General features: G+C 62.9%; 1 protein-coding gene across 1 annotated transcript; it reads right to left on the reverse strand.

Moving 5' to 3' along the window:
• Positions 1-6,475: 6,475 nt before the first annotated feature.
• Positions 6,476-7,162, reverse strand: LOC123323805 (GTPase HRas-like). The gene is made up of 3 exons (XM_044912297.1): positions 7,049-7,162; positions 6,677-6,855; positions 6,476-6,557 (listed from the first exon to the last, which is right to left on the reverse strand). The coding sequence occupies exons 1-3, from the start codon at positions 7,160-7,162 to the stop codon at positions 6,476-6,478; spliced, it is 375 nt and encodes a 124-aa protein (XP_044768232.1).
• Positions 7,163-11,915: the final 4,753 nt, after the last annotated feature.

Below are 11,915 nucleotides of genomic sequence, written 5' to 3' on the forward strand. Positions count from 1 at the left end.
GCTGAGCTCTCGCTGTGCAGGCTCACGGACCATCATGGCTTTCTGCAGTGAGTCACTTGGGCCCTCCTTCATCCACCTCAGGGGGGGATTGCATTTGCACTAACGCCTCTCTCAGCACAGGACCCATCTCCCCAGCTCAGGCCTTGTTCCCTGGAGCCCTCTGAGGGCCAGAGTCTGGCCTGGGCTAGAGCTGAGAGACCCAGGAGGCACACCCAGGAAGTGGGCAGGAATGGAGCTGGGCCTCGGGCCAGGCCCCTGGGCACTCCAAGGAGGGGCCTCCTAGCCTGCTTCGGGGAGGGCCCCATGTCTGCCTCCTGCATTCAGACAGTGAGTCCATTCAGTTCAGCAGGGGCTCCAGAGGGTGAGGGGTTCTGGGAAGGTGGCATCCCTTCTATTGGAGGGCAGTCTGGTCTGGGGCGAGGGCAGAGGGGTGCTCCTCAGTGACACCTCCAGGCCAGAGCCGCTGCAGCTCCCAAAGGCTTCCTGTAGGGTCCCCCTGTGCAGGTGGAGACCCAGAGGATTCGGGGGTCTAGCAGGAGGGACGGAATGCAGTGTGCGCGCAGACAGGGTGGGGTGCAGGTGGAGACCCTGAGGATTCGGGGGTCTAGCAGGAGGGACGGAATGCAGTGTGCGCACAGACAGGGTGGGGTGCAGGTGGATCGTCACAGGAGATGGAGCTCTGTCTGTGTGGAGAGCTCAGCGGCTGGCGGTGTGCTTCTAAGCCCGGGCCCCGGGGAGGCTGACCTGGAGGGCAGTGAAGACTGGCACTGAGGCGCCACCAGGCAGGCTTGGACCAGACACCTCACGACTAGATGCCTATGTTCCTCCACCGAGGGGGGTGCCTGTGCCATGGAACCTGGGTGGCCCCAGTGACGGCCTTGGCTCTCAGGGTATGGCCGGGTCACGGATGACCTGTCATGCCTGGTCCAGGGTGAGCCAGCCTCTAGCAGCCCTGAAGCCCCCAGGCAACACCCCAGACATCCATCCAGCTATGACCACTGCGCTGTGCACCTCACAGAGAAGGGCCCCGATGTGAGGGGCAGGCCCGGCCCAGGACACATCTGGGCACAGGATCGTGAGCTTTCTATAATCCCCTCATGGTAAATATTTTCCCCGTCAGTGCGATCTGCTGCCATCCTCAAAAGTAGCTTCTTCCTTATGTGGACTTGGGCCCAGCTGCATTCCCCTGTGGGACTCCATGTGCGGCCCTTACCCACGTTACAGGGTGGCGGTAACCCATTCCAGGCATTAGAAAACCAGAACACCAGACGAGGGTCAGGCCGTGAAAATGAAGCAAGAGGCTGGTCAGTGGGGAAAAGACAAGCAAGAGAGAAATCATGGACAAATTGGGAGTTTCTCTCAATCAAAACTTGCCCTCTGCAAAAGATACCAGCAGGGAGAAAAGCTACAGGGGTGGGTGCACCAAATGCGGGGCCCTTGCACACTGAAGACAAGCAGCTCTGGAGAGACAGGCCATGCACGGCAGGGGGCCGGCAGGGCACCTGGATGGGACTTGGAGCTCAGGACAGCCTCCCTGCAGGGCAGCTCCAACAGTGGGACAAGCCAGGAGCCCCACCCAGCCCGTCTCCCCACTGGCAAAGGCACCGCCTCCCCAGGGGGCCTTTGGGGTCCTGTAGCCAGGGCCACTGCCCCCCCCATTTGCAGACCATTCTCGCACTCCCACGGGTCCTTCAGCCTCCTGTCTGACTGCCTGCTTGCCCGCCAGGTCCCCCTGTCAGCCATGGCCAGAGGCAGCCCAGTGGCAACATCTCCGTCTCCTGTGGGCCCCCAGCCCGGATCCCAAGCCCAGGAGGTGGCCCTGCACAACCCCGTCACCCTCCCCGTGGGCTACAATGGGGAACCCCTTGCTTCTGTTGCGACCACTGCAGGAAAGAGTTGCTGGGTCAGACGGGCCTGGTCCTCACCCAGGGCACCCACCCAGCTGGGTCTCTGTGAGGAGGAGGGTCCTCTGCCCCTGCTCCCCCGCCCAGGCCTGGAAGGCAGTCCTGCTGTCTGGGAAGAGCGGGGCCAGCCAGGGCTCAGGAGGGCTGTGGGCACACACTGGAGTCAGCATGGGAGAGGAGGCACCTGCCAGGACTCACCCCTGCCCCCAGTGGGGAAGAAGGGCCTGATTGTTGAGGGGCCTGGGTCCTCTCTGGCTTCTTCATTCCAGGGTTCCCCAAACTACTGAGATTCCAGGCCCATCGCGAGCTCATTCTAGCAAAAGAATTCCCAAAGCTCAAGAAGCACCTGGCGAGTAGAAGCTCCCTGGAGGCCAGTCCCCATGGCCTGGGGCAGGGATGGGGGCAAGCAGAACCCTGCTAAAGCTACCCAGACTTTGGTGTCCCATTCCTTCTCCTGGTGGGCCCAAGGGTGCCCTCGGGGCTGAGCGGGGCTGTGGGGAGCGTGTCCACCTGGCTGCACGGGGCCCTGTCCCAGGGAGGTTTGGGGCCGCTGGGTGGGTCCTGAGCAACTTCCGCACTTCTGTCAGGACGAGGAACAGACGTGCGCTGGCATTTACACCACCAAGTGGTTCCTTCAGTGTTTCACCGACTGGGAAAGGCCACTCAAGCAGACCCGGACCCTGACCTGCTCCCTGCCCCTGGCCCCCGGAGAGGCCCGAGCTCAGCCTCACCCTCTAGACCAGCCAGGCCCGACCCGGAGGCCCTAAGGCTGAGGCTCACAGCCCAGACCCATCCTGGAGCACCCAAGAGGCTCCCTTGAAGTGGTCTGGAGGATGGGCTGTGTCCGACTCGGCTTCCCCAGGGAAGGCCAGGTCTGCCTGGGGAGTAGGCAGGCCCTCGGCCCATTCTGCAGCCAGCCTGGTGTCCTCTCGGGGCATGTGGCCACCGAGCATGGGGCAGAGTAGGTGGCCCCCTGGTATTTGCGGGTTGCACTGGCCAGGCCCTTACCACCCAGAGTCCTTGGAGCCCCACCTTCCCTGGGAGGAGTGCACCCACAGGAGGGGCTGTGGAGCCTCGTCTGATGCAGCCAGGGGGGCGGCAGGGGCTCCCCATGGGCCCTGCCGAGGCTGCCCCCTCCACACCTGCTCTCCTCACAGACCCTCTTCTCACTCACCCTGCAGCTCTGGGATGCCTACATCCTGGACGGGGAGCGCATGTTCACAGCCATGGCATACAGCATCTTCAAGGTGCACAGCAGTGAGTGAGCCCGTGGGAGCCCAGGTGTGCCCGAGGCGGGGGGGGGGGGGGGGGGGGGGGGCGGGCGGGGGGGGGCAGGGCACTGGCCCATTGCTCTGAGGAGCATGCAGGCCTCCACAGAGGACAGTGGCCAGCAGGGGGGCTGGGCGGGGCTCCCCACAGAGGAGCAGCCTGCATGGGGCCTCCCCCTGCCAGGGCTCTGCCCGCGGCGCTCCTGGGCATGGCTGGACCCCCAGTACCTGCCCCTTGGAGACACCCTGGGGCAGCAGGGTAGGGCCCCTCGGGGTCTGACTCACACCCATTGCCCAGAACTCTTCCTGAAGCTGCCCCTGGAAGGTCTTCGGGAGATTCTGCAGGACAACCTGGCCCAGCCCCGGGACCTGGAGGATGAGGTGGTGCTCAGATACCTTTGGGCCTCCATGGCCCAGCTGAAGGATGAGGTGAGACCAGCCTCCCCCCAGGTGGGCCCCGTCCCCTCCCGATTCACCCTCCTGGGGCAGCACACAGTGGACAGAGCCCCCAGGGCCTTCCTCCTCATCTCTGTCCCTCTCTTGCTCCAACCTTGGGCAACCCAGGCCAGGGGCGGGCATCCGGGCACTCACTGCAGGGCTGGGCATCAGCACCTGGAGGGGTGTTGTCAGGGGCAGGCCAGGGTGGACACACAGGGAGCCACGAGCACACCCTGGGGCCCAGCCAGCTGGGGACAAACAGCCTGCTGGGGACGCTAACACAGTCTGCCTCTTTGTAGCCGGCCCTGAGGAGTTCCCCAAGATGCCCCTGGGTCTGGAGCAAGTTCCCAGGTGCCTGGGCCTCTCCTCCCTTCTCTTAGCATTGAGACGCTCCCCACAGTGGACAGGCTGGCCTCCCCAGGCCCAGCCTCCCAACATGAGCAGCCGCACCCCTTCCCAGCCAGGCCATCCTGAAGCCCGAGGAGCCGCTGCAGGAGGGAAAGTCCACGGAGCCCCCGGCTGCCCACCTGCATCAGGGAGCCCCCACAGGCTCAGGTTCTGGCCTGGCTACACCCCGCCCAGGACCCCTCGCTGGCCCACCTGTCCCCACAGTGATGGAATTCCCTCCCCAACCTCCCAGGGCACCAGGAGAATGCAGGCAGGTGGCCCCCGAATCGGGCTTGAAGCCACAACACTGGGTTCCTTTCCCTTTAACACATGCCTGGGCCACCCCAGTGGACACACTACAGACCAGGCCCCAGAACACCCCTGGGACTCCCGGGACGGGGTCCCCCCAGCCCACTAGAGAGCAAGCTGTGGACCCAGGACACACTTCCTGTCCTGTGGCCCCTGCAGCTCGTGCCCCTCTCGGGGACTGACCAGCACAGCCGAGACAGAGCCAGGGCTGCACTGAGCCACAGCCCCGAGGCCCCGCACCTGCCCAGGACCGTCCGACCTCCGCGTCCACAGGGCTGCTAGATGCTCCCTGGCCCCTGGAGCGGATGCCAAGCATGGGGGCCCTGAGGCTCTGGCCAGCCAGCACCATGCCGTGCCTCGTCACACTGGCCTTCCTGGACGGCGGCAACCTCCCCCACCAGGAGGCATAGGTCCCTGAGCCAGAGAGACCTCAACTGCTGGCCCCAGGCCCCGGGGGGCAGCAGAGACGACACGAGCCCCCTCAGGACCAGAATGAAGACTGATGGGAACAAGGCCCCCGTGGCCCTGGCCAGTCCTGGCTTCTGGCCCCAGGCTCGGCAAGCCCTCTCAGAGCTCTGTGTGGTCACCTGGGACCTGGGCATGCCCCACAGATCCACAGCTCCGACCGAGGACAGCACTGGGACCTCAGGTCACCCCAGCTAAGGGGGAGCAAGGGCAAGCAAATGAAAGCCCACCCTCCCCCTCCCCCACAGTAGGAGGCAGGTGCCCACAGAGGCCACGTCTCAAGCAGTCACCTGGCAGCAGAGGCCGAGGCCATGAAGACGTGCTGGGACCCTGCCCGGGAACCCCAACACTGGAGCTCCAGGTCGGGTCCCTGTCCTCAGCACCTGCCTCCTAGAGGAACCACACTCAGGAATTGTGCCCCCCCCCCCCCGGAGTCAGCAGAGGCTCCAAGGAGGGGGACACTGGCACCCATGCCCCCCCTCGTGATTTCAGCCTTCCTCTCAAGGAGAAGCAGGTCTCCCTCCCTAGGAGAAGGCCGCACCCTTGGTTCTGAGCCCCTGCTTGCTGTTAACAGTTCAATAAAGGGTTGTTGTGTTAAAATGTAAAGCCAGCCTGTTCCTGTGGAGCCCAGAGCTCCCTGCAAGAAGCGCAGGACAGACACCCAGAAGGAAAGAGTGTGGCTCGGCCCAGGCCGTCTCCCCAGTCCCTACAGGTGTCCCCGCAGAGGGGCCTCCAGGCAGACACAAAGCTGAGGGTCCCCAGTTCCTTCCAATCTCAGCAAGACGCAGGGGTCCAGACCATCCCAGAATTGACTGGGTCCCAATCTGTGGCTAAAGGGCCAGGACAGGGCTGGGAGGAGAGTGACAGCCAGAGTCCTGGGGGCCTCAATTCACCACATCTGTGCAAAGTGTTCCCGGGGGGTCTGTCCAGGGAGCCTGGGCGGCCGGGGTCCCGCGGCACTTCCTTCTTCCTTCCCTTGCTCCTTCCTCTGTCCCCACCTGCTCCTGGCTTCCAGAACCTCCATGCACCCTGCCTGTGCTCCTGGGGCACAGAAGGCCAGTGGGCGGGTCAGAGGGGGTCTGGAAGGGACATCACGGGGAGCAGGCACTTGTAGCCCCTGCAGCCTGGGCCCCCCTCCTCTGGTGAGCTCAGCCTTCCCACCTTGTGCTCCTGGACCTCTCGCACCAGCGTCTAGAAGGCATCCGCAAGCCCTAGGAGGAAGGGGCTGCCTCAGAGTGGGACTGGGCCTGGAGACCTGGCAGGGGGAAGGGGGACCGAGGGATCCAGCCCTCCCCCACCTTCTCCCCACTCCGACTCCCACACACAGGAAATGGGGTCCTGCTCATCCCGTTACAAGCCCCAGGGCTACCCCCATGAGGCAGCTTGTCCTCAGGAGCTCCCCCACAGGGCAGGTCCTTGGTCTGGCTCCCAGCTTGAACATTCCCTGTACCACTCCTATCTGACCTATCAACCTTGTCCCCAATAGCCCATGAAGGGTTCAGGGCCAACAGGTGCCCACAGAGCTCTCTGGGAGCAGAGGGGCCAAGACCCCAGGGTCGCTGCTCCAGCCTGGCTCAGGGCAGCTCTCTCCAGGACCTCTGCCCCTCCCTGTAGCTCTGTCAGCCCAGACCCTGGACCCAGCCTCCGTCGCTGCCCTGCCATCCAGAGACACTTAGAATGCTTGGGCCGCTGGGTCATGGAGTGTCATAATCCCGGGGTGTCCCAGAGAGTCCCAGACCTGGAGCCAGACCCTTCACTGGAGTCCTTCACTCCCTTGATCTGCTCCCTGCAAGGAAGAAGGTGGGAACCAGTCCCTGGGTTGCAGGGACGGTGCACCAGGACCCTGACAGAGAGGAGGAGAAACAGAGGGACACGGAGGTCCCCGAGCGCCACCCAGCAGCTCACCGGTACTGGTGGATGTCCTCCAAGGACGTGGTGGTGGTGATGGCAAACACACACAGGAAGCCTTCTCCAGTGGGCACGTACTGGTCCCGCAGGGCACTATATTCCTCCTGGCCCGCCGTGTCCAGAATGTCCAGCAGGCACGTCTCACCATCCATAACCACTTGCTTCTGATAGGAGTCCTGCCGGAGGACAGTGCTGCAGGACCCCCTGCCCGCCTCACCTAGGATGGGGCAATCCAACCACCAGCCCCTCCTGGGCACCTCTCCTGCCCCGCCCCCAGGTCCCACGGTGGGGGGACAGCCTCCTATGGAGCACACAGGACACAAGCCCACATCAGGATTCACGGCTGAGGACAGGAGCGGCAACCCTCACTTCCATGCTGGGGTCATGCTCATCCACGAAGTGGTTCTGGATGAGCTGGATGGTCCGGGCACTATTGCCACACCTCCAGTGCCCACCTCCCTCAGCACAGATCCCGAAGTCCATCTTGTCTCACATCACTGGGGTGCTGGAGGAAGTTCTGGTCAGCCTCCTGGCTGTTGTCCTCTGAGTCAGCAGATTTATCTCTTGGGCTGAGCCTTCTGCTGGGCCTTACCCTCACGGTTCCTCACTGTCTCGGTAGCCATTGAACAGGTGTGTGTATTTGGTCTTAACCCTGTGCTCGCTCTAATTCTCAGCGGGGTGTTGACTTGAGCCTCTGTTCACCATCTCAGGATATGGGACCACCTTTCTCTTTTCAAGATACAAAATGCAACCTGTCCTTGGGATTCTACTCCAAGCCCTGGGGAGGCCCAGATAGACACAGTTCTGAGAAAGAGATACGACTCATGTTATCTGTGCCTTTGGGAGTTATTGATAGGGCTAGCCACTCACAATGGTCACCAGGGACCCAGACTGGACTGAGCCCGTTCCCTACCCTATTGGAAAGGAGACCAGAAAAGGGAATACATTTTCTGTTCAGGACTCAAGGATTTCCTGGAGGCGTTCATGACACTGATGTGTAAGAAACATACACGGACTTACGGTTCCTGGACCAGGTGTCACACGTCCACAGCGACCCAGCTGCACTTTGAGGACCAAGACTCTCACAGGGGCCACCCAGCTTCATAGGTACGAGGCACCCCCCTCATGAGACTGGTCTGCGGCAGCCCCTGGGAAAACCAGTCCACCCCTGCCTGGTGGCTCCTCAGCGAGGACTTTGGTGGCCCTCCAGGTCAGCCTCCCAGGACCCCGGGCTTTAAAGCACACGGTCAGCCACAGCGCTCTGCATGCAGACACAGCTCCACCTCCCGCCACTATTCACCTGCACCCCACCCTGTCTGGGCGCACACTGCATTCCTGTCCCTCCCGCTTGTCTCCCGCAAGCTCAGGGTCTCTACCTGTACCCGGTGACTCAACACCAAACCCGGGCTTCTGATAAGGACAGACCGTCCAGAGAACGCTCAGGTGACCAGGGAGGCGCGAACACTGTCCACACACTAAGGAGCTGCACTAAATCCTTGCTGGCTGGTGCTGGTGTGGGGAGCACACATCCAACAGGGATCCCCATTTCCTAAGATGCATGCAGAGATTTCAACAGATAAAATAGACCCGAGGTCTGGGCTTTGCTGGGACACACTTGCTGCTGGGGAAGCATGTGTTGAGCACAGGACCCAGGGCTAGACCCAGGATGGCATTTGGGGTTCACCATAATATCACCATAATATGTATCTTTACAATGATATGGAATCGTCTAAAACAAAATGCAACAACCTGCAGAACTATAGAAAAACTCCAGGAGTGGCAGTCATTCGGTCCGTGTGTGTCCTCTTCCAGCCGAGTCTGTGCTGCCTGGCCCCTAGCACCCCACAGTGCGCCCCCCACGGCCCCCACCCTCAGTCCCCTGCTCTTCAGGAAGAAGCTCCATGCCAACTTTTGGGGTTCAGCTCACATAGGGATGACACAAGGACCTCGTCCGGGCGCCCTCACCATCACCCCAGACCCGGGATTGTGGGGAGGGGGCACCTGGTTCGTCCACAGCACTTCTACCATGCAGCAGTGTTTTGTTTGCTGCCACTACCTCCTCTCCTCTGAGACCCCGTGTTCCCCACCCAGAAGCCCCTGGGCCACCCCTGACACCTGGAGTGTGCCCTGCAGACCCCAGCGCCCTGCTTGCCCAGCAGCCTCACCTGCCTCCATAGCGGTCCCAAAACATGACGTGGTTGAGAAGGTCTGGGTCACGTCCAGGTCAATTTGCCTGATGCCCTTGGAGAAGAGCTGGGCCTGCTCCTTCATCTTCTGTGGGCAGAACCTGGAAGGAGGAGCCAGCTTCAGGACACGGAACCCTAACTGCCACCAACAGCCCCTCTAAGCAGGGAGCGCCGCTAGCCGCCACATGAGTGTGCCCTGCAGAAACCTGCTTCTGTCCCTTGTCTCTGAGGCCAGGGCCCCGCACAAGTGCCCACCGTGCCCGTGATGCCCACATCAGGGCTGGTGCTCAGCAGCCCTGGGCGGGGAGGGCCTCCAGTGGTCAGCCCGAGGCTCTCCCCTCCCCCACGCACAGGGGCCCATCCTCCAGGACTGAGCACCAGCCCGGGGCCCTGAGCCTGCCCTGCGGAGGCTGCTCCCTGGAACCTGCTCCCAGGGGACAGGCCCATCTCAGGGCCCTTGCTGAGACAGGGAGGGTCACTGGGCCTATGCTCCTGATGCCCGTGGAGTCCTACAGCCACCAGGCGGGGTGGCAGGGGCTAGCTCTCCTCCCCTTCCTATCCCCACCCAGGAGCTCCTTCTGCATCCCCAGCAGGAATCTGGCACCAGCCCTCTTGGTCGGCCCCCACTCCAGGCCCTGGGGCCAGGAGGGCTGCTGTGGGAGCTCCAGGCCTGTTAAGGGTGCCGGTTCCCATCACCCTGATGCTAAACCCAACCAGGAATAGGACAGAGACTCACAGCCCTGACTTCTCTGGACCCCAAGTCTGTCCTTCTTCAGGGTTCATGGGACTGAGGCTGGGCAGCAGGGAGATGCGTGGAACCCTGGGGTCTGAGAGGAACCAGAGAGCACTGAGGCCGCCCTGGGTCCCCAAGGCACATGGCCTCACCCGCCCCCGCCCCCCGACTTGTTCCCCTTAGCGTCTACCAAGTCCTCATCTAAGGGCCATGCCTCTGCAGGGTTGGAAGGGCTTACCTCGTAGACCCCTTGGTGGCTGGACTTCACCTGCTCAATATCAAGCACGAGGGCCCACACCTGACCCCTCACCTGGCGAGGGACCACTTTATACCCCCGACGATGCATCTACAGAAAGAAAGCAGTGCTGGTGAGACAGGCCCAGGATGGCACCTTGGAGCCCAAGGAGCACAAGGCATCTAGAAGATTCTGATCTTGGGTCCATAGTGTCTGCAGAGAGGCTGGGTGTCCCTTGAGCTATGTCTTGTCTTCCACAAGGAGGAAGGGACAATGGCCCTGACCTGCCGGCCCCTCTGGTGCCCTCCTTGGGCCTAGGGAGGCTTGGGCTTGGGCAGCAGACTTTCCTTAGGCAGGGGGACTCTCGTGGGGTCGGGGGGACGCTGAGGGCTGTACCCCCACCCCTGTCGGGACACAGTGCTGTCTGCGGGCACGCAGCACCCCACCTTCTCACTGAGCCAGTAGTGGTCCCAGGTCTGCAGCATCTTCACCCACTTGTCGGCTCTCCGGGTCTCCTGGCGATGTTGCTGGAACATGACAAGGGGGCAGCAGATGAGCCGCACGCTGTGTAGACTGGTGCCTGGGCAGTGTCCAGAGGCCTTCATGTGAACAGACTGAGAGAGCCCGAGGGGCACAGGGCCACTCCCGCTGACCACGGCTCTGGGGCTCAGGCTTGGCCCAGGCAGTGCATGGGGTGCTTGGATGGGGGATTTGGTGAAACAGCCCTTGGGACCACTTTGGGGACCGGGTCTGCTGTCACCTGGCTCCATGCCCACCCAGCACGTCCTGCCCGAGCCCCAGGACAGGCTCGTACCTTTGCCTTGTAGGGGCTGGGGCCGGGCATCTCCTTCTCCCTGGAAGGCAAGAGAAGCAGAGCCTGAGGACCGGGCCCCCAGTCCCATAGCACAAGGTTCAGCCCAGGAGCCTCCGGAGGGGTGGGCTGACACCAGGGAGGGCAGGGGCTGCCAGGTGCCTGGGGCTCAGGCAGGGCAGCATCTGCCTGGGGTGTGAGAAGGGTTGTTGCTGGCAGGTGGGCCAGGCGGGGGCATCTCAGCAGCCCCCACGAGGTGATCTGCCCCCGTCCTGGGATGGGCCAGCCTGAGAGCTGTCAGTGCCGCCGGTGTCCCCTGGGACCATCTGCCTAAGGACCCCATGCCTTCACAGGGCCTGACTGCTCAGCATCCAGCCTGCCTCTCCCTCACCTTGGCCGTCACCCCTACTGTTCCCTGACACCACCCCTCTTGTCGGTCACTTCTGCCTCTCTGGCCCATTTCTACCCCTTGTCTTGTCAGAGCTCTAAACATGACCCACCCCTGACCCATCTAAACGGCCCCTTATCCCTGGGCAGTGAGGAGGGCCTGATGCCCCAGGGGCAGCCCAGTGGGCACACGTGGAGTCTCCAGCCTCACCCAGGTCTCATGGCAGCCATCGGCCCAGCAGCCTCCTTCCCTGATACCAAGGCCACTGCGCTGTCCCCCCTCCCTCATTCCCACCCCAGGGCAGCCTCCTCCTCCAGCCCAGGCTGGTCAGCCCCTCCCTCTGCTGCCCACCTCCCTCCCTGACCTGGTCTTGTCCCTGACATCTTCTTGCCATCCCCCAGAAGACTTTGGGATTTGCGGTGGCTCTGGCCTGGGGGTGTCACTGAGGAGCACCCCTCTGCCCTCGCCCCAGACCAGACTGCCCTCCAGTAGAAGGGATGCCACCTTCCCAGAACCCCTCACCCTCTGGAGCCCCTGCTGAACTGAATGGACCCACCGTCTGAATGCAGGAGGCAAACATGGGGCCCTCCCTGAAGCAGGCTAGAAGGCCCCTCCTTGGAGTGCCCAGGGGCCTGGCCCAAGGCCCAGCTCCATTCCTGCCCACTTCCTGGGTTTGCCTCCTGGGTCTCTCAGCTCCAGCCCAGGCCAGACTCTGGCCCTCAGAGGGCTCCAGGGAACGAGGCCTGAGCTGGGGAGATGGGTCCTGCGCCGAGAGAGGCGTTCCTGCAAATGCAATCCCCCCCTGAGGTGGATGAAGGAGGGCCCAAGTGACTCATTGCAGAAAGCCATGATGGTCCGTGAGCCTGCACAGCGAGAGCTCAGC

Source organism: Neomonachus schauinslandi, unplaced genomic scaffold (genome assembly GCF_002201575.2).
Source record: "Neomonachus schauinslandi unplaced genomic scaffold, ASM220157v2 HiC_scaffold_1017, whole genome shotgun sequence".
Lineage (NCBI taxonomy): Eukaryota > Metazoa > Chordata > Mammalia > Carnivora > Phocidae > Neomonachus > Neomonachus schauinslandi.